The 23,145-nt window shown below is 43.3% G+C and overlaps 1 protein-coding gene across 2 annotated transcripts in view; it reads left to right on the plus strand.

Annotated features, from left to right (window-relative positions):
* TMED3 (transmembrane p24 trafficking protein 3) overlaps positions 1 to 23,145 on the plus strand; it is a 75,847-nt gene that overhangs the window by 7,644 nt on the left and 45,058 nt on the right. Inside the window, exon 3 of one of the 2 annotated variants that reach the window (XM_003810720.5) lies at positions 3,261 to 4,126. The exons of the other annotated variant lie outside the window; for it this stretch is intronic. Coding sequence (XP_003810768.1) covers positions 3,261 to 3,497 — 237 coding nt within the window. The 3' untranslated portion in view covers positions 3,498 to 4,126. Of the gene's footprint in view, positions 1 to 3,260; positions 4,127 to 23,145 lie in introns of those variants that run through there. 2 annotated transcript variants of the gene reach the window in all.

Genomic DNA, 23,145 nt, shown 5'->3' on the forward strand with positions numbered 1-23,145 from the left:
TCCTGTTCCATCTGTGACAGCTGACATGCTTTAGTGAGCTTTGGAAGCATTCCCCGGAGAGCTAGGAGGAGCAACCACAAATGCGACCATTGTCCCCAGTGCAGAGGCCTACACCTGAGCTTTCTTTTCTGGTGGTTGGCCTTTGAAGCCAGTTGGCTTTGGAAGTTCCCTTTGGAGTCAACTTCCTGATGTCTGGAACCCTTCTTAGGATCATTTGTTCCTTTTTCAATATCAAATGTCTGCAGGTATAGCCCACCTACCAAATGCAGGGAAGTGAAGAAGTCCAATGCCGACTACACTCCAGTTGTGAAAGATGATATGTAGCCCAAAATAATAGAGGATAGAGGATGTCACTGAGAAAACAGGACAGAGGTACTCATGGGGGACAAATAGGCTTGTTCTTCACTTGCTATTGCTCCTTGAGCTGGTGTACCCAGTCTAACTCTATCAGTTCCATCTGATACACAGTGATCATACCACCTTTCTACGTGTGACATTTCACCACTTCTTACACATGGACCTGGATGAGAGGGCCAGCCACTGTGTGCAGGAGAGTCCCATAGCCTTGGGAGGTAGACCTGTTGCCAGAAAGAGGGAAGCTGCTGCCCTGTAATGCAGAGGCAGAAGGGAAGCTTTTGTTCTTCCTTACATAGTCTAGTTCAGCTCCTAGAATGGCCCAGAATTAAGGATACCCAATGAGGCAAGTAAGGGTAACACCATTGTTTGGCAGTGGTTTCCTTTTTGTCTTCTGGAAGTGGTTTAATGTGAGAGAGAAACAAGGGTTTTGGGGAGGTGTAGGGTCCAGCCCCACAGGGTGGATGGGTTTTCTCCCTATGTGCGGAGACGAGAGATTGTAGAAATAAAGACATAAGACAAAGAGATTAAAAAAAAGACAGCTGGGCCCAGGGGACCACTACCACCAAGACGCAGAGACTGGTAGTGGCCCCGAATGCCAGGCTGCGCTGATATTTATTGGATACAAGACAAAGGGGCAGGCTAAGGAGTGTGAGCCATCTCCAATGATTGGTAAGGTCACGTGTCCACTGGACAGGGGGCCCTTCCCTGCCTGGCAGCCGAGGCAGAGAGAGAGAGGAGAGAGAGAGACAGCTTATGCCATTATTTCTGCATATCAGAGACTTTTAGTACTTTCACTAATTTGCTACTGCTATCTAAAAGGCCAGGTACACAGGATGGAACATGAAAGCAGACTAGGAGTGTGACCACTGAAGCACAGCATCACAGGGAGACAGTTAGGTCCCCGGATAACTGCGGGTGGGCCTGACTGATGTCAGGCCCTCCACAAGAGGTGGAGGAGTAGAGTCTTCTCTAAACTCCACTGGGACAAGGGAGACCCCCTTTCCCAGTCTGCTAAGTAGCGGGTGTTTTTCCTTGACACTGACGCTACCGCTAGACCACGGTCCACTTGGCAGTGGGCGTCTTCCCAGACACTGGCATTACCGCTAGACCAAGGAGCCCTCTGGTGGCCCTGTCCAGGCATAAAGGGAAGGCTCGCACTCTTGTCTTCTGGTCACTTCTCACTATGTCCCCTCAGCAACTATCTCTGTGTGGCCTGGTTTTTCCTAGGTTATGATTGTAGAGCAAGGATTATTATAATATTGGAATAAAGAGTAATTGCCACAAACTAATGATTAATGATATTCATATATAATCCTATCTATGATCTATAGCTAGTATCACTATTCTTATTTTATATATTTTATTATACTGGAACAGCTCGTGCCCTCGGTCTCTTGCCTCGGCACCTGGGTGGCTTGCCGCCCACAGGAAGGGAGGTCACAGAGTGACTTAGTTTTTTCTAGTTTATTGTACTGTACTTTACAAATAGTTTGCCTTCGGAGTTTGGGAACTGAAGTGAGTGTCTGGTGCATGCTTTGTGAATTCCTCTAGCCTGAGAACTCACTGATAGGATAGAATTTTCTAGGTCTTGGATACATGGTGGTTTAGAGGCTGCCTGTGAATAAGAACTCAACGTTTTCCCACAGGCATAATGTGTTGTCTATTGCTGAGTAACTAATTACTACAAACATAGTGTCTTAATGCAATACTCACTTATTACCGCACAGCTCTGTATGCTGTGAGCCTGGGCAGGTTGGCCAGATTCTTTGGGGTCTCCCAAGCCTGATGTCGAGGTGGTGGCAGGTTGGGCTCCTACCTGGAAGCTCTGGGGAAGGATCTGCTTTCATGCTCATTCAGGTTGTTGGTGGAGTTCAGTTCTTTGTGGTTGTAGGACTGAGGTCCCCATTTCCTTGCTGACTGTTGTACCCTCAGCGCCTGGAGGCCTTTTTCTGGTCCTGGCAAGTGGTCACTTCCACCTTCAAAGCCAGCGTGGCACATTGAATTTTTCTCATGCTTCAGAACTGTCTTGACTTCTTCTGCAACTAGCTGGAGAAAGCTCCTGGTGTCTGAGGGCTCCTGTGATGGGATCAGGCCTGGATAACCTCCCCATCTTCAGGTCAGCTGTGTCATATTAACATGATGCAGTCACAGAGGTGACGGCTCATCATATTCACAGCTTTCTGGAATTAGGGCGGGGGACCTTGGTGGTGGTAGGAAGGACATTTTCAGACTTCTGCCTACCACACTGAATATTTTTGCAGGTAAAGAAAGTTATGATGTAGTATGTGTTACACATGAGCGTATGTGTCTATGTAGTGCCTGTTTATATATATGTGTCTTTGCATGTGTGTGCATGTGCTTACATACATGAAGCGTGTGTCTTCATGTGTTTATGTTTATACATAAAACTATAGGCAGCAATTACATAATAGAATGAGCATGAGCAGTGGATTCAGAGTCCAAACACAACTGTGGTCTAGTTCACACTTTGCTGTTTATTAGTTGTATGACTTTGGGCATTTCGTGTAGCCTCTTGGAGCCTCAGTTTCCTCATCTGTGTGTGGGATAAGCCCTCGTTAACAGTGAGGGTAATGATCCGTGCCTATCAGGAGTATTGTAAGGATTGGATAAGAGAGTATAGGGCTTGAAAGCATAGGCTCAGGACTCAGACTCTAACTCAGCCACATACTAACTGTGTGACTCTGGGCAAGTTACTTAACCTCTCTGAGCTTCAATTAGGCTTGTTGTGAGGATTAAATAAAACCACGTAAAACCCTTAGCACAGACTCATAGTTAGCATTCAGTGGATATCACCTAGGATGTTGACAACAGCACTTGCTGTTTGCTGGATCCCACATTTGTCTATGGGTTAGCAGTGTGACTGCTTTTCTCTTCCTGCCCAGATGGAGTCCGCCTGCGTGACCATCCATGAGGCTCTGAAAACGGTGATTGACTCCCAGACGCATTACCGGCTGCGGGAGGCCCAGGACCGGGCCCGAGCGGAAGACCTTAATAGCCGAGTCTCTTACTGGTCTGTTGGCGAGACGATTGCCCTGTTCGTGGTCAGCTTCAGTCAGGTGCTACTGTTGAAAAGCTTCTTCACAGAAAAACGACCCATCAGCAGGGCAGTCCACTCCTAGCCCCGGCATCCTGCTCTAGGGCCCCTCATGCCCCAGGCTGGAGCAGCTCTCCTAGGTCACAGCCTGCTGGGCTGGGTCGCGTAGCCCAGGGTGGAGGCAGAACGATGCTGCTGTGGTAGCCCTTTGCCTTTCATGCCCATGCTTGATTCTTGCACCTCAGCAGCTGAAGGTCTCAGAGACCAGTAATCAGAAGGCATCCGACTTCATTAAGTGTGCAGCTGAAAAGATATTTACAACTAGGCCAGGGATTAGCCACTGTGGGAGGGTGGGCAGGCAATGGTTCAGTGGCCTGGCTGGTAGCAGGAACTCCAAGTGCCCAGGCCTCTTGGGCAGCTTAGGGCCCTGCCTCTGTTTCATGATGCATGGGTCATTTGTCTTGGGTGTCCTATCCCATATGGAGAAGAAAGGGGCTCTAAGTTCTGGCTCTTCTTTCTTTGGGGTTCTCTGTACCTGAGGAAACCAGGCCCTGGGTGACTTTGCAGATCTGCTCACCCTCGGTGAGCAACAGTGTCAGCCATGCAAGCAGGACAGAATGGTGACTGGGTGCCCTTGGTGAGCTGTGTATTTCCTAGGAGGTAGAAAACTGTGGGCAACTGTGGCTAATAAAAACTAAGTGTGAGCATCCTGGAGACTTGTGCCTTTATTTCTTTGCCCTAAAGGACTCCAGAGCTTACTGCAGAGCATGGGTGTGTGCATAAATAATTAGAATGTGACATAGAGTACCTGGAGAGGTGCATGGGGTGCTGTGCAGAGATGTATAGAGTGGGCAAGAAATGACCCCTCCCAGGTGACTGAAAACAAAATAGGAAGTCTCCTCGCATGCTCACACCATGTTGTACAACGGAACTTTGCAAATGCTGTTTCCTCTGATAATACCTTCTCCCGGGTATCTGCATGCCCTGCTCCATCATTTCCTTCCGACCCAAAGGCACATTATCAGTGAAGTCCCTCCCAACCACTCTTCAAGATGGTACGGTCTCACTTGCCCTTAGTCCTCCTTGCCCATTAGTAAGAAATGAATGCATACCAATCAGATATCTGTGCAGTAGGTCTGGAGGGAAGATACAGTGTCTCCGCTGAAGGAAACCTATCAAATCTGAAATCCTGCACCGTCTGACAGGCGTTAATGCATTGTAGGAAAGGAAGCGAAATAATCTCTTTAAAAGGATACCCCATAAGCCTCACTTATTTAGCTTGATTGAAGGATAAATGTTGCTTATCTTTCATATGTTTTTGATATTTCTTTTCTCTTATTTTAGAATTAAGTACTGGGTATATATAAAAGGTTACTTATGAAATATGTCTAAGGTGAAATATGTCTAAAGTGAAAAACAATACAAAAATCCTATGCTCCTGCTACCTAGATTAAGCACTGCAACATGACCCATTGCTTCTGGAATGTTCTCTACCTGCCCTTCTCCTTCACCCTCTGAGGGAACCACCAGCCTGAATGTAATGCTTATCAAGCACTGAGAAAGGAGTTTAAAGAATTGAAGGACACAGCTTTACTAAAACTCACGTTGTCTTCCACTTTTTTATGGAAACTAGGTTCTTTCAACCTTAAAAAAAATAGGATTGCTGGTGATACCTGTTTTATTTATATAACCTTGTAATCATTTATCCATAAATATGTAGATTCATTGAGGGGACAAAAACCCTGCCCCACTGGCTGATTTAGGAAATAATGTTGGCAATAAAATGTACTGCTTATGCAGTGTTTATGTTTTGATCAATTAGGTACTAATAACAGTTGAAATAACTTCCCAATCCAGAAGAAATTTTTTTTTTCTTTTGAGACAGAGTCTCACTCTGTCGCCCAGGCTGGAGTGCAGTGGTGCAGTCTCGGCTCACAGCAACCTCCCCCTCCTGGGTTTACACCATTCTCCTGCTTCAGCCTCCCAAGTAGCTGGGACTACAGGCACCCGCCACTACGCCTGGCTAATTTTTTTGTATTTTTAGTAGAGACGGGGTTTCACCGTGTTAGCCAGGATGGTCTCGATCTCCTGACCTCGTGATCCACCTGCCTCGGCCTCCCAAAGTGCTGGGATTACAGGCGTGAGCCACTGCACCCGGCCCCAGAAGAAATATTTTTAACACTTACAGCTTTACAGTTAAACAGCATATGAAACATTTTGAAATTGAAGATTTTTTGTTATAGAGAAATACAATAGGGTACTCTATATAATTTCAAACAGAGTAATACAATTCCATAAGAAAGATGAAATGGAAGTATGACTCTAAGAAGGAAGGGGAAAGATGGAAAATTTCTGAGCATTTATTTATGGATGATGATGGGTATCAAATCATCTTAGTAATTAGAATCCACTGAATATAATTAAAATAGTGATGTAATTTTTTAAAAAGTAATGTTTAATATATGGTAGAAATTACCTCCCTTGTAACTATTTAAATTCATGATGAAATATTTTAGATGTCAGCTTTAAAAATGTATGAGGCTTTAGAGTTTCTCAAGTTCTTTTAGAGGATATTTAAGCAAAAGAAATAGGAGAGGCTATTTGCATCTGGATTTTCTGGAGAGACTCGTTGACATCTGGGCAGCTTGGTGGAAAAGGGTGTCAGCACTGGCATTTTAGTAGAAAGAGGACTGGGTTGGGGCTGACCTTTCAGGATTTGAATCCAGGTCTGCTATGTGCTACTTGTGCCATCTTGGGTAAGGTACTGAACCTCTCTGAACCTTCATTTCCTCATCTGTAAAATGGGCAGAAGGGAGTATTTTTACTGGCCAGGAACTTCAGGCTTATGCATTGGTAAACAGAATTAGGATTCACCCTGTTTTCAGTAAAATCCCTTTAAATTTGAGGCCTGGGTGGAACTGACAGGTGGAGTTTGAAGGCACATCTGCTAGCTCACATAGGAAACGGAATCTCCCAGGGAAAAGACATAGGACCTCTGACTCTAATTGAGGTTCTGGATTATTATGAGAGATTTTCAAAAATGGTCCAATGGTGTTGGTTTGCTCCATACCATAGATTTTAAGAGACAGTAGAGCTTCTGCGATGAGATTCCCTCATAAAATAATTACGGATCTGCACTGGCAAGCTGGTCTTGGCTCCAAAGACCAAGAGTTGGTTTGTGGTGCTGATTCTGAACCCTTGCGATGCAACTGTCTGGAAGTAAAATGGCTTTGTATGGTAAGAAAGCTTTAATCCTCGAGGCCTAGACAACTTTACTGCAGGGCATTCTCTGCAGGATAACTTTAGCGGGGAGGTGATGTTTTCTTTGTTGAAAGATAATTTTCCAAAAAAGGATAAAATCATTAAGTGTTATATAAAATGAACACGTGTATTAGGGTTCTCCAGAGGGACAGAACTAATAGGATAGATGTATATATGAAAGGGAGTTTATTAAGGAGAATTGACTCACACGATCACAAGGTGAAGTCCCCCGATAGGTCCTCTGCAAGCTGAGGAGCAAGGAAGCCAGTAGAGGCTCAGTCCGAGTCCAAAAACCTCAAATGTAGGGAGGCCAACAGTGCAGCCTTCAGTCTGTGGCCAGAGGCCCAAGAGCGCCCCCAGCAGACCACTGGTATAAGTCCAAGAATCCAAAGGCCAAAGAACCTGCAGTCTGATGTCCAAGGGCAGGAAACATCCAGCATGGGAGAAAGATGAAAGCCGGAAGACTCAGCAAGCCATCTTATCCCACCTTCTTCCACTTGCTTTGTTCTAGCACTGCTGGCAGCCGATTGAATGGTGCCCACCCACACTGAGGGTAGGTGGGTCATCCTCTCCCAGTCCATTGAGTCAAATGTTAATCTCCTCTAGCAGCACCTTCACAGACACACCCAGAAACAATACTAGCTATCTAGGCATCTTTCAATCCAATCAAGTTGACACCTCATATTAACCATCATAGCACGTTAGAGGTTTTATTTTATGTACTAATCAATGAAGGAACCAGACAAACATCATAATGATTCAAAAGATAATTCAAAGAACAGACGCATTTATACAGAGTTGTAAAACAGCTTGAAGACACTGAACCAGGCTAGAATCAGTAATCCAAAAGGATATGCTATGTGGAGAAAACACAAAGTTGCAAAAATAGCTCAAAGAGGAAGCTTAGAATCAAATAGCCCGGAGGGGTGTCCAGAAATGCGTAGTTTATTTTATTAAAACCATTTTTTCCTATAACTTCAAAAGGGGCTCCTGAGCTGTCACAGCCCCTGGGGAGCGGCATTGATTTCTAGTTTAATTAATAGCAAGACCACCTGTTCCATGTTCTCTCTGGTTCTGTAAGGACTCATCCCTTGGCCTCTTTATGTCTGGGATGGGAACAACTTTTAGCTATTGCTAGTCTTGGGGCTTTACCTTAACCCTGCCCAACCTTTGTAAATATTTCCTCCTTTAAACTCTCCTCAACTTAAAATAGGGAGGAGGGCGGGAAGAAGGAAGGAACAATCACTTGTTGCAGATTCTAGGTGCTATAGACAGAATATTCTGTTTCTCCCCAGTTAATATGTTGAAATTCTTCCCCACAAGGTGATGGTATTAGGAGGTGGGACATTTGGGAAGTGACAGAGTCCTGTGGGTGGAGCCCTCCTGAATGAGATTAGTGCTCTTATAAAAGAGGCCTGAGGGAAGGCCTATTTAGTCTGCTTAGTGTTGCGATAAAGGAATACCCAAGTCTGAGTAACTTATAAAGAAAAAATGGTTTATTTGGCTCACTGTTTTGCAGGTGGGGGCATCTGGTGAGGGCCTCAGGGTGCTTCCACTCATGGCAGAAGGCAAAGGGAAGCCAGTGTACAGAGATCACAGGGTGAGACAGCAAGAGAGAGCGGTGAGTTGCCAGGCCTTGTTTAGGAACCAGCTCTTGTGGGAACTAATAGAGTAAGAGCTCACTCACTACAGCAAGGACAGCATCAAGCCATCCATGAGGGATCTGCCCCCATGGCCCAAACACCTTCCACTAGGCCCCATCTCCAACACTGGTATCAAATTTTAATATGAGGTTGGTAGGACAAACATCCAAACTATAGTGGGTCCCTAGCCCCTTCTGCCACGTGAGGATGCAGTGAGAAGACAGCCATTTATGAACCAGAAATGGGATCTCACCAAACACTAAATCTGCCAATGCCTTAATCTTGGACATCCCAGTCTCCAGAACTGTGAGAAATAAATTTCTGTTATTTATATGTCACCCAATCTGTGGTATTCTGTCATAGTAGCCTAAATGAACTAAAACTCTAGAAAACGGGATGATTAGAACAAAACTGCAAATACACATATAATCACCCCTGGGTTGGAAAATTCTGGGAAAAGGCTGGATGTTCTTTTAAATGTACAAATGTTCGAGCACAGAGACCTGTGTATTCAGTGTATTTCTTCCAGCCCTGCTGTTTGATCCTGTATGCAAATGTGCCTAGCGCAATACTGGTCTGAGACAAATACTAATTTCCTTCTTTCTACTCACACGCACCCAAAGAAACACTACTAAATAAACTTGATGTGATGGTATCTGGGAGAGTCTGACCATCTAGATCTATCTATGAGAAAGTATTGTCAGACATTCTTGCTACTTCTTGTTGGAACTGGCAATTCGACAGCTTTTATTTGCTTCTCCCTGGAGTTTCAGTGTTATGTGCTATAGTCATTTGAGGGATGGTTCATTTTATCTGATCACAACCCTTCTAAAATAAAATAGAAAATAGTTGCTTCCTTGGGGTTAGTTAGGGTGGCAGCACTCAGCCAATGGCCATATCTTTTTCTATGTGTTTGGGGGCTTGTGTAAGAATTCTAAGAGCTACGAAAGTAAATATAATATAGTTATGAACTCCCAAATGACATATAACTGTTGGAGACTGTTCTGCTCTTCATAGAAAATGAAGCTGCTTCTGCTCAAGCTCTCTAGTGAATGCCAAAGCATGTTACTTTCTCTTGGACTTTGATTCAACATTGGTTTAAAAAAGTCACCTTTCTTGGTAACTGTATTCATCGCAAAAGGAAAGAAGCACAAGGGAGCCAGTGGGTTGTGTGATATAGGAGGAAGAAAAAGTCACAGCTGATCCTCTTAGCATCACCAAGCAGTCTTTTGATGATAATCTGGCTTCTCGTATCACTTGCCTTCGAAAAGAAAATATATTTGAGTTGCATTTTTAATTGTAAAAAAAAATTAACCCCATTCTCCTTTTAATTTATAAAGTAATCTTTCAGGCAATTTAAATATTAACTAAAATTTATCTATTCCCCTGACTTCTATGCAAAAAAACTGGGCCTTAAGCAGGTCTAAAGCCTGGGTGGGCTGCACCTGGGACACGACCTTTGGTTTAGCCATGCTCACAGCCAGCCCCCCAAAATGGGCTGGGTTTGCATTGCACCTGGTGGACAGACATCTGGAAGCTGCAAAACAGTGGAGTAAGTGTATGTGTTGGATGGGGTTGGGGACAAGGAGAAGTTACAAAGACCCCATATCATCTTCAGGTAGTGACCTGGCAAGGTGACCATCCTCCACATCAAGCCTGGAGAAACCACAGAAGCAAGAGAGAAGCCTGCATCTGAGGAAGTCTCTCACACACAGCTGTGAGAAACTAGAAGAGGGGTCTGTGGAGAGGGGTGGGAGGACACTGTAGCCTGGGGGCAGAGGCCCCTGGAGAGCACTGAGAAGCAAAGTTGGAGGAAAAACATTTCCATTCTGTGCCTGCCTCTCCCATGTGTTGCCTTAAGGCACCCACAGCCGCCCCCTTTGCCATGAATTCAGTGGCACAGCCCAGGTTGCTGGTGGCCGTATGGGACGATAGCAGGTAGATCAAAGCCCCTGTCTGGGTGGAATCCAGTCCTCCTTATCCCCCCCTTTCTAATACCTAGGGGTGGTGGATTAAAAACTAAGGCCACCATTTTATTCCAAAGTGGTTGTTTCTGAGAGTTTAAAGTGAACTTTGAATGAAGTTGTCAAGTATTAGCAAATGGAGATTTTCCACTGTGATTTTCTCTGTCCAGGGGTTCCCTTCCTTCCCTTAAACTCTCTAAAGAGACAACAACCAGGGCCTGGCCTTTAGCCCTTCTCAATACACATCACCAGACCTCATGGGAGCATGACTCACAGCCCCAAACAGCTAGACTGCAGGAGATACAACAAATGGATACAAAATATCGTTATACCAGAATCACTGGAACATGTTGTAAGGTAAATGGATGTGCTTTGGTCAGGAATAGGCGGAGGCAGACATCCTGGCCAGAGTGACTCAGCAAGTTTAGCACACAGGCGCATAACTCCACTTGTTATATAGCCTGTTTGTGTAAGCTCGTACTTGGCTCAGAGCCACTATTGTTTGTAAAAGGTATAACTGCCCTGCTGACATTGCACATACAGCTTGTGCCCGGAGAGGGAGAGAGTGTGAAGCTGTTGACCCTGTAAGGCAGAGGTGGCCTGGCAGGCCAGGGAATGCAGCTGTAAGTGTGGGAGCCGCAGGAGCTGCAGGAGCCTCAGAGCCGGAGCAGGTAGCGGAGATAAAAGCAGACAGCATGAGAGAGCTGCTGAATAAAACCATATTTCACCTGTCTACAGCCCCCGAATGTTCTTCCTGCTGTCCGCCACCCATCCACCCACTCCCCTTGGACCTCAGCATGGGCTGGAACCTGACACTTGGTGTGACACATGTGGACCACAATTTTTTTAAGCAGCATGATAAATATACTCTACAAGAGAATATTTTAATAATATTTTGCTGTAACAAGAAGTCATAAAAAGAACCAAGTAGAAATGCTATATATGAAAAATATAAAAGTAGAATGTTAAAAATGACAGCAACAGGATGGCTATTTAGAGATGCCCGGTGCTCATTCCCCACCTCCTTGCCTCACCACACCCCAAGAAAGGCAATGACTAAACAGCTAAGGTTTAACTAACATATTGAACAGTGAAAAGCTGAACGCTTTTTCTCTAAGAACTGAAACAGGACAAGGATGCCCACTCTTAACCACTCTTATTCAACATAGTACTGGAAGTCCTAGCCAGAGCAATTAGATAACATAAAGAAATAAAGGTCATTCAAGGAGCAATTCAAATTGTCCTTGTTTGTAAATGACATGGTCTTATTCCTAGCAAAACCTAAAGACTCCACCAGAAAACTATTAAAATTGACAAATTCAGTAAAGTTGCAGGATGCAAAATCAACATACAAAACACAGTAACATTTATATATACAAACTACAACCTAGCTGAAAAAGAAGTCAAGAAGGCAATCCCATTTATAATATCTATAAAATAAATAAAATACCTAGGTATAAATTTAACCAAGGATGTGAAAAATCTCTACAAGGAAAACTGCAAATCACTGATGAAAGAAATTGAAGAGGATAAAATAATTGGAAAAAATTCCCATGCTCATGGATCAAAAAATTAATATTGTTAAAAGGACCATACTACCCAAAGCAATCTGTGGATTAAAGGCAATCCCCATCAAAATACTCATTATATTTTTCTCAGAAATATTTTTAAAATCCTAAAATTTATATGGAACCACAAAAGACCCCAAATAGCCAACACAATCCTGAGCAAAAGGAACAAAGCCTGGAGGTATCACACTACCAGACCTCAAAGTATACTGCAAAGCTGTAGTAACCAAAACAGCATGGTACTGGCATAAAAACAGACACATAGATCAAGAGAACACAATAGAAAGCCCAGAAATTAATCTACATATCTATAGCTATATTAGTACATTCTCACATTGATACAAATAAATACCCAATACTTGGTAATTCATAAGAAAAAAGGTTTAATTGGCTCACAGTTCTGTAGGCTGTACAGGAAGCATAGTAGCATCTGTTTCTGGGGAGGCCTAAGGGAGCTTTTACTCATGAAGCCAACACTTCACATGGTGAAAGCAGGAGTATGAGACCAAGAGGGGAGGTGCCACACACTTTTAAACAACCAGATTGTGAGGACAGCACCAAGAGGTGCTAAACCATTCATGATAAATCTGCCCCCATGATCTAATCACTTCCCAGCAGGCCCCACCTCCAACATTGGGGATTACAGTTTGACATGAGATTTGGTGGGGACATAAACCCAAACCATAACACAGTGAACTGATTTTTGACAAAAATGCTGAGAACCTTCATTGGGAGGACAGTCTTTTCAATAAATGGTGCTGAAAAAACTGAAAATCCACATGCAGAAGAATGAAAGTAGACCCTTATCTTTCACCCAACACAAAAATCCACTCAAAATGGATCAAAGACCTAAATGTAAGACCACAAATGTTAAAACTATTAGAAGAAAACAAAGGAAAAACACTTCAGGACATTGGTCTGGGAAATGATTTTATAAATAAGACCTCAAAAGAACAGGCAAAAGAAGCAAAAAAAATAAATAAATAAATAAAGGATAATATCAAACTAAAAAGTCTACACAGCAAAAGAAACAGAGTGAAGAGACAATCTGAAGAACAGGAGAAAATATTTTCAAAGTATTCATCAGATAAAGGATTAATATCCAGACGGTACAAGGAACTCAAACATATCAAAGATAAAAAATAAATCCAATTAAACAATGGACAAACAATCTGAATGAATATTTCTCAAAAGAAGACATATAAATGGCCGACAAAATATATGAAAATATGCTCAACATCACTAATTATCAGAGAAATGCAAGTCAAAACCACAACAAGGTATCATCTCACCCCAGTTAGGATGGCTATTATCAAAAAGACAAAAAATAACAAATGCTGGTGAGGATGCAGAGAAAAGGGAACTCTTACACACTGTGGAAGCTGAGGTGGGAGGATTGCTTGAATCTGGGAGACAGAGGCTGCTGTGTGCTATGATTGTGCCACTGCACTCCAGCCTGGGTAAGAGAGCAAGACCTTGTCTCAAAAATAAATAAATACATAAATAAGAAAGAAAAGGATGAAAAAGACTTTCCAGGGAAATAACCAAATGAAAAGTGAGGCAATAGCCATAGCATCTGACAAAATAGAATTCAAGGCAAACTATCGTACTGAACAGGAAGATTACATACTGATGTTAAAGGAACCAATGGAGGGAATGATAGAGCAGGTAGATACCGCCATCATCAATGGATAGAATTAATAACTGTACTAACTGAGAGCAGCAGACAGGATTGTCCATCAGGCTCCAAGGGAGACAATCCTGTACAGCTGCTTCAAAACTCTCAGATGTGGTGATGCCTCGCTCACACAGGCCATCTGGCCAATGCGAAACTCTTCAGCCTGGTGAGGTGGATGAGTTAAAAGTGGGAGTAGAGGGCAATTGGGGCACATTCAAGCTATTATTTTACCAGAATCTTCCTCCCACTAAGACATGTTAAAGACTTGGTTTTTCTCTTAAGGGCAACCCTCCAGCAATAGTCCCATAGTTTATTGCCATCAGGAAGATGTTGCCGTCTGAGAGGCTTGGCCAGTATGCTGGGGCAAGGCGGGCTGCTTTCCAGACAAGGTAAAACCGGCAGGCCCATTCTCGCTTATCATTCAGCTGTAAGTGTCTCATGGTGGCCTCCTTCCAGGCCCACGGACCTACCTGGTTGTGATTTCCCATGGATTAATATCTCCCTCCTGGAGCACAGCTGGGTGACATTCTGAACAAAAGTCATCTGATCTAGTGTTTATGATGTATTCTGGGCTTCTATATTGTATGATGTGGGACATGGAGTCTAGCAATTTAACTTCGTCATTTCCAAACTTTCAGGCTCACCTCCTCTCCAGCCTTAGGGAAAAACATAGCTGAGGTGAAGCCTGTGGCCACTTTATTCCCAGTCTGTGCAGGAATGAATGGCCCCTGACTGCCCAGTGTTCCATCTCGCCTGGTTTGCTTCCTCTGTGCTTTGACATTTGCATAAATCCTTCTCTTGCACTCCATTCTGACTGCCTGCCTGCAGTGGGACAGTCTTTAAACTCTGTGTATTCTAGGACATTCATCTCCAAAGAACCAAAAGTCGGAGTGCATCTGTGCTAGGACTTTACCTGGTACAGGTCTACTGGGGAGACCATTCCCCTGTGACATTTATTTAAGCAAAATTGTAAGAATGCTGATAGAACATTCTTGGTCAAACTCATAGGCAAGCAAAATCTAACACAGTTGAATGACAGGATATGGAGCAAGTTTGGGGAGAACCTGTTTTTCCAGCTCTGGTGGCAGTGACAGACTAGAATGTTGTTAACTCCTCCCTGCTCACCACCAAACTGCAAACTGGAACTTTTAGGTTATGTAGAAAGCAACTGTCTTTTTCCTAATATAACTCTAGACATAAGCCTTTGTATGCCCTCAAAACTACTCAGCCATTATAATTCTGGAGATGCTAACATAGTTTAAGGCTATTTTCCTTCCGCAGGTTTGTGTTTTTCAGTTCAATATTTGACCATAGGAAGAAATAGTCTTCAGATATGGCTTCTGCACCAGTAACTACTTTTATACTTTTGATCACATCCTGGAGAAATCGTTCAAGAACTTGATAAGAGTTCCACATGTTTTGTTGGGCTATTTTCAGCTTTCAGTAGTGCACAGGAAACAGTAATGGCTTGGCTACCTTTGTTCAATATAGACTCCTGGTGGCTGAGGCCCCCACACCCTTTGTTTAAAGCTACTGTGAGAATTAGAATTAGTAGGAAAGAGTCCTCAAATGACAATATAATATTTCAAACTAAGTAAAACAGGGCTGTACTCAGGCAGATTCTCCTTCAAACATGGTTTGAATCAAAACTAATTTTATTAATATATATGCACTCACCTCAGCTCTAAGAAATTGGGGAAAATTTCCTCCTAAGCATTTGTGGTTAGATAAGATTATCACAAATCCAGAGTAGCCTCACAGACAATAACAAATTAGTAGAACTTAATTTTCTATTAGCTAATAGCAAATTAATAGAACTAATAGCTTAAGAGTAACTGTTCTAAACTAATTATCTTGGGCTTTGATGTAAAAAGGAAGATCCCTGTCTTCCCCCGACATCCAGTTCCTTAAAATCAACCCAAGCAAATAAGAGTAAAATAGAATTTAAATTACTGAAACCAGGAAAGAGCCATAGTCAAAAATCACTAGCTATGAAGAGTGGCTGTCAAATGCAGTGATATTTGAACTAAAGGGAAGGAGAGGACTAGAACAGTCCTAGAGGGTTAAGACTTTCCTAAAAGAAGAAGGTTTTGGTCCTGAATGGCCAAATGGTGGAGCTTGGAATGGCAGCATCTAGGGGCCATGTGTGAGCAGCAGGGGTGACCCCTTCTCTTTTCCTCATTTCAGAGTGGCAGGGCAGGTGGGGTCAGAGGAGAAGCTTTTCAGGCAGGTGTGCAGGAGATGTGGCAGGTGAAGGAAGGGTCGGGGGGAGCTTTATAGCCCCAAATCTCAGGAGAACCGATGAGAAAGGATGTGGAGAAGGCACCTCTGACTCGCAGCTTGCTTCTGCCTCAACTTCTCCCCACACAGTGTGACTCTTCAGCAAATCAGTGACCTGGATCACAAAAGGAAAAGTGACAATTCAAGACCAGGATCACGGCAAAGTAACAAATAGAAGGCACACAGGAAATGTATTTCAGAAGAATTACTCCAGGAAGTCAAACTGCACACATTTTTTTCCTCATAGTCTTAGAAAAAGGAAAAAAATTAAAAAAGGCAACAAGACTTCAGAGAAGGTTACAAGAAATTGTAGAAGGGGTTATAATACAACAAAAGAGATGAAAAGGAGCTGTCCAGTCTCAGGGAATATGTGGAAGAGGAAACATCATTTCAGAAATGATAGTTAACTTTAAGATGCCAAAATGAGAACAGGCACTGCACTGCTGAAATCAAGGGAGGGACACTAAAGAAAGGCTTGAGAAGACTGTCTGAAAAACAAATGGAAAACAAAAAGAACAAAAAGCTGAAAGTTATTAGGGAGAGCCAGACAGCTTTGTACAACAAGGATATCCATCATGCAGGTAATTGGTGTTCCTGAAGAAGAAAACAGAACAATTTCAAAGACATAAAAAAAGAAAGCCTTAATAAAAGTCAAGGAAGACCTAAATCCTCAGTTTAAAAAGGTACCTTGCGTTTCAGGAAAAAATAAAGCAAAATGATTAACACAGACAGATTCTGGTGATATTCCTGGGCTTCTAGGAAAAATAAACAAACAAACAACATTGAAGTTTCATCAAACAAACAACAAAGACAAAAAAAGCAAGTAACCTGTCAGAGGGAGAAATCATGTGACCTCAAACTATTTCTTGACATTTACTGGGATAAGACCCTGGAATACTGTCCTCAGGGAACGCTGGGAGAGACAGTGTGGACCCAGGGAAATGATACACTGCTAATTTGTCATTCAGTTACAAAGGCCACAGGTGGCCTTTCTAAAACTAGAAGGAATTCAGGGCACAGAGCACCTTTGAACCACTCTTGAATCAGCTACCCCAGGAAAAACTCTACTGAGTAAGGAAAGGAAAGGGGCCATCACAAAAAGGGCAGGTGGTAAGCAATCATTTCATCCATTAAAATATACAGCTGAGGCTAGACAACTATGAACAATCTAGGGACTATAAATTTTATGAAGTCTAATTATTTAAAAATTGCAATACAGCAAATTGAAATTGAGAATTAGGAGGTGAGGGAAGGTAAGAGAAAATGTAAACGCTAGCTTTCTAACTTTTCCTGACAGAACATTAATGACTACAAAAGAAATTACATTGAGTTCTTGCTAGGCACCAACCACAGTTCTTAGTGCTTTTTTGTGTGGCATTTCATTAATCTCTCACAACAGCTCAGCAGCATAGGAACCATTAATACTCCCATCTTACAGATGAGGAAACTGAGACACAGAGAATTTAATCTTTTCCCAAGGCTATGCAGCTAGTAAGGAAAATAAGGAAAGCCATTTGGTCATCTCAAGAGGCCCTGAAAACTAAGTTTGTAAGATCAATACAAGCCATTCCTGATGAAAAATTTTGATAAAGGAATAATTGGTCAGGGATAAGGGAGGCAGCTGAAGTGTGGCTGTGGAGTCTGGAGCTACAGATTCACTCCTTTCTTATTCTGGTGCCACGGAGGTGGGGCATTTCTTATACATGAGGTTGTAAATCTTCCCTTCTCTGAACCTCTGTGGCTCTGGCAGGCAGATATTAAAACATCAAAAAGCTAGGCCCCCACTGGCTGGCTAGTGGAGCTGGATCTGGGGGTGTCTTGATAGAGCCAAAAACAAACTACATTAGGGCTGGGCACAGTGGCTCATGCCTGTAATCCCAGCACTTTGGGAGGCCGAGGTGAGTGGATCATTTGAGGTCAGCAGTTCGAGACCAGCCTGGCCAACATGGTGAAACCCTGCCTCTACTAAAAATACAAAAATCAGCCAGGTGTGGTGGCAGGTGCTTGTAGTCCCAGCTACTTGGGAGGCTGAGGCCGGAGAATGACTTGAACCCAGGAGATGGAGGTTGCAGTGAGCAGAGGTTGCAGTGAGCAGAGGTTGCAGTGAGCCAAGATCACACACCACTGTACTCCAGCCTGGGAGACAGAGCAAGACTCTGTCTCAAAACAAACACAAAAAACAAACAAAGAAAAAAACACGTTAGCACCCTAGCTAATATTTTTACTCTAGGTGGATCCAACCCAGCAAACTACACCCACTACACCCACTAGAGTTGGTCGATTGACTTATAAAATAGAGGGACATAGATATTTCCAGTACATGAAACACTCAGGACACTTACCATGTCACAACTTCCAAGTGTCAAAGTAGTTATAATAATAACAGACAACAAATGCTTTGTGCATCTGTCACCAGAGCAAGGGGCTTGAAAGCTCTGGGCTGTGGTGGACCCTGGTGGAACAGGCCTCACTACTACCAAGCCTGTATGTGAACTGACCAGAATCTATTGGATCTATCTGCTTTAGCTGCTATCAGTTGCAAAGTGTCATAGTCCGCTGGGGCTGCCATAACAAAGTGTCCAACAGTCTGGGTGGCTTAAAGAACAGAAATTAATTTTCTCACCGTTCTGGAGGCAGGAAGTCAGAGATCAAGGTGTCAACAGGGTTGGTTTCTCCTGAGACCTCTCTCCTTGGCTTGCAGATGGCTGTCTTCTCTGTCCTCACACGGTCCCTTCCCTGTGCATGTCTGTGTCCTAATTTCCCCTTTATATAAGGACAACAGTTATGTTGGGTTAGGGCTCACTGTAGTTAATTTAATTACTTCTTTAAGCCTTATCTCCAAATACAGTAACATTCTGAGACACTGTGGGTTCGGAATTCAACATAAGAATTTGGGGTAAAAACAAAAAACAAAAATAGAATAATTTGGGAGAAAGGGGAGGACACAGTTCAGCCAATAATAGGCAGTGTTAGATAAATTCCATCCAAGTCTTTCAATCTATGCTGCTTTTAAAAAATTAAATTATATTCTACTAGAACCACTATTTTATCAAGACTAGGTGAATTTCATAGCTTGAATTACTTCCCTTTTTCCTGATCTCTTTTATAAGATATTGATCACACACTCGCATCAGCAGGAACGTGCACAGAAGATTCCTGGAGTATGGAACAGTTCAGTAGTGATCAAATCCTGACTCTGCTTCTGGGAGCTGTGTGAGGATGAACAGACCACATGGTCTCTCCCCTCTGACCCTCAGTTTCCTCGTTTGTAACAAAATGTGGTATTAAGGGAAATGTACAATGATATTCACTACAGCATTGTGTATGGTAATAAAACATTACAATATAACTCAAATGCACATGGACAGGGGAATGAATAAACAAAATGTTGCATGCTTGTATATGGGGATACTTTATAACAGTTGGAAATGAATAAAATAGCTCCCAATAAAGCAACATGAAATAATATTGAAGACACACCAGAGTGTACAGTGAAAAAGGAAAACCACCCAATGTGGTATCACTTATATATCAGTAAAAACACACATTAAACACTATTCTGTATAGCTCATGGGAAAAATAAATGTGTTCATGTATAATATATAGTAAAATTATAAAAACACGGATTGTAAAGAAAAGGTTACCTCTGGGAATTGAAGATAGAAATTGGGATGGGGTACAAAGGAGATTTCCATTTTATCTGTGCAGTATTTTTTTCTTTAAAAAATCTGAAGAATGTATAACAAAATATTAGCATTTGTTAGTCCTGAGTGGCAGATATGTGGGTGTTTGTTATGTTACCATTAGTATTTTCTGCATTAAACATCTCAAAGGCAAAGTAAATAGAAGGATGGTAATTGCCCTGGCTTCACCTCTTAGGGCTATTGCAAGGTTTCAATAATAAAATATTTGTGAAAGTTCCTTGTACAATTAAAAGCTCTGTACTGTGGGCGGCAAGCCACCCAGGTGCCGAGGCAAGAGACCGAGGACACGAGCTGTTCCAGTATAATAAAATATAAAATAAGAATAGTTATACCAGATATAGATCTTAGATATGATTATATATGAATATCATTAATCATTAGTTGGTAGCAATTACTCTTTATTCCAATATTATAATAATCCTTGCTCTATAATCATAACCTAGGAAAAACCAGGCCATACAGAGATAAGAGCTGAGGGGACATAGTGAGGAGTGACCAGAAGACAGAGTGCGAGCCTTCTGTTATGCCCAGACAGGGCCACCAGAGGGCTCCTTGGTCTAGCGGTAACACCAGCATCTGGGAAGACACCCGTTGCCAGGCGGACCGTGGTCTAGCGGTAGCGTAAGTGTCAAGGAAAAACACCCGCTACTTAGCACCGGGAAAGGGATTCTCCCTTTCCCCGGGGGAGTTTAGAGAAGACTGTACTCCTCCACCTCTTGTAGAGGGCCTGACATTAGTCAGGCTCACCCGCAGTTATCCAGAGGCCTAACCGTCTCCCTGTGATGCTGTGCTTCAGTGGTCACGCTCCTAGTCTGCCTTCATGTTCCATCCTGTACTCCTGGCTCTGCCTTCTAGATAGCAGTAGCAAATTAGTGAAAGTACTAAAAGTCTCTAATAATGGTGTAAGTTGTTTCTCTCTTTGTCTCCTCTCTCTCTCTCTGCCTCAGCTGCCAGGCAGGGAAGGGCCCCCTATCCAGTGGACATGTGACCCACATGGCCTTACCTATCATTGGAGATGGCTCACTCTCCTTATCCTGCCCCTTTGTCTTGTATCCAATAAATATCAGTGCAGCCTGGCATTCGGGGCCTCTACCGGTCTCTGCGACTTAGTGGTAGTGGTCCCCCGGGCCCAGCTGTCTTTTCTTTTATCTCTTTGTCTTGTGTCTTTATTTCTACACTCTCTCATCTCCGCACACGGGGAGAGACCCTCCGACCCTGTGGGGCTGGTCCCTACACTGTACAAATATTAAATTTTAAGCTAATCTGTTTCATTTGCTGTCGATTCTATTAACTTCCATTGCAAAAGTGCACAGTGTCGGATAGCTCCAAATTTGGGGTGGCGTTGGCAGTGATCATGGTAGTGGTCATGATGAGGGTGGCAGTGATGGTGGTGACAGTGCAGCTGCTAGCGGGTGGTGATGACAGAGGAGTGGTAGTGATGGTGATTATGGTGGTGATGGTAGTAATGGTGGTGGCAATGGTGTTGTGGTGGTGATGACATGATGGTGATAGTGGTGATTATGGTGGTGTTGATGGTGGTGGTGGTGATGGTGTGAATGTGATGGTAGTGGTGATGGTGATGATGGGGTGATTAGGATGATGGTGGTGATGATGGTAGTGGTGATGGTGGTGATGATGGTGGTGATTAGGATGGTGGTGGTGGTGGAGGTGATGTGTGTAGAGAGCAGTGTTAGACCTCTGATCTAGCTCTGAGCCACACCACACACACACTACTGCATAATATCATACACTTCTAGGGCTGTGTGTCTCACTGCTAGTAAGACTAAACCCTCCAAAGCCAAATTACATGAATGTGTATCTCCCATTGCTCCTAGTAAATACTGTTTAAAGTACTGTATTGAGCACGGTAATTAGCTTTTACTAGAAATACTTGAATTTCATCTTTTTGAAGAACTGCAGCAATATGAGAAATGACCACAAGAGGACAGTAGAGAAACATCAATAAAGTTCAACTTTACCTCAAGGATTGGGCAGGCACAAGCCATGGTCTCCACTCAAGAAGCTGCTCCTCAGCAGGGAGAACTGTGGGTCTCTGCAAGAGATCAGGTTGTGGGAATTTCGGGGCCAGTCAACATATCACAGAGTGTCATGGAGTTTGAGCTGTTGGAAACCATCTAGTTCAACCTCCTCAGCCCCAGCCAGCATCTATCTGGACTGCAATTTCTTGAGAGACCCTGAGCCAGAGTCACCCCACTAAATCTCTCTTAAATTCCTGATCCATTGAGATGGTGATAAGCAGTGTTTGCAGTCGTGAAGTGCCAAAAAATTTTGAGATAATTTGTTTTGCAGCAAAAGATCACTAATACACCTGGCGTGTAGTCAACAGTTAATGAATTTAGCCATAATTGTTATTCAGGACTATTAAATGCAAGGAGGTTATTTTTCCAGCATTTTCTCATTATGTCAATTATGATGTAACTTGGAAGTGGTATCATTGATGCATTCATTCATTAATTTTCCAATAAGCCAAACTACTGGCCAGAATGACATCAATAAGAAAAATACATCATTCCTTCATGTATCCATTCACTAATTCATACATCCATTCACTTATCAAGTATGAATTGTGACAGAGGTACTAGCTTAAGGTAGAGTGTGGCCAATTGAGTGAGAGGGGTCAGATAAAAGGTAATTTGCTGGGCATAGTGATTCATGCCTGCAATCCCAGCACTTTGGGAGGCTAAGGCAGGAAGATCACTTGCATGCAGGCATTTGAGACCAGTCTAGGCAACATACTGAGGCCCCATCTCTACAAAATAATAGAAAATTAGCTGGGTGTGGTGGTGTGTACCTGTAGTCACAGCTACTTGGGAGAGTGAGGTGGGAGGATCGCTTCAGCCTGGGAGACAGGGGCTTCAGTGAGCTGCGATCATGCCACTGCATTCAGCCTGAGTGACACAGCAGCAAGACCCTGTCTCAAAAAAAAAAAAAAGGTGAAGAAAGAAAGCCAGCAGGGAAGAAAGACAGCAGATGATGGAAGGAAGCATGAGCAGAGGCACAGAGTTTCATGTGGTCTTGAGTACTCAGGGGAGGCAAGGACTTTGGCTGGGCTGGACCATAGGAAGAGAAGGTAAGATGGGAATAGGTATATGTAAAGATGGAGAGGATGCAAGGGCCAGCAAAAGAGCCTTACCATGATATAAAGATTGCCATAATATACTACAAATCCCATAAGAGGGAGCTTGAGCTTCATCCTTTGACAGGTTTTAGGTAGGCGAGCCCATGGCCAGGCGTAGGTTTTTAGATCACTGTGGCTGCTGTTAGCGAGGCAGATGGAGAAGAGAGACTGCTCTGTGAGTTGCTGAACAGCTGCCAAGCCCAGTAGGCTGCGGAACAGAAAAGTTTACAGGAATTCATTTATTCCCCTTCCCTGTGCCATAAGAAAAATTCCTACTTCACTGGAGTGTGGGCTCATCCCCAAGCAGGAAGAATTCACTTCTTGCAGAGATGAGGGATCAAAAGGAAGGACCGCATGATCTCTTTCGGCAGTTTCAACTACCAGTGATTTTGCCCCTGAGGAGACATTTGACAATGTCTGGAGATATTTTTAGCTGTCACAACTGGGGAGGAGGAGGCGCTTACTGGGTAGAGTCCAGGGATGCTGCTGAACATCC

The sequence above is a fragment of the Pan paniscus genome, chromosome 16 (genome assembly GCF_029289425.2).
Source record: "Pan paniscus chromosome 16, NHGRI_mPanPan1-v2.0_pri, whole genome shotgun sequence".
Lineage (NCBI taxonomy): Eukaryota > Metazoa > Chordata > Mammalia > Primates > Hominidae > Pan > Pan paniscus.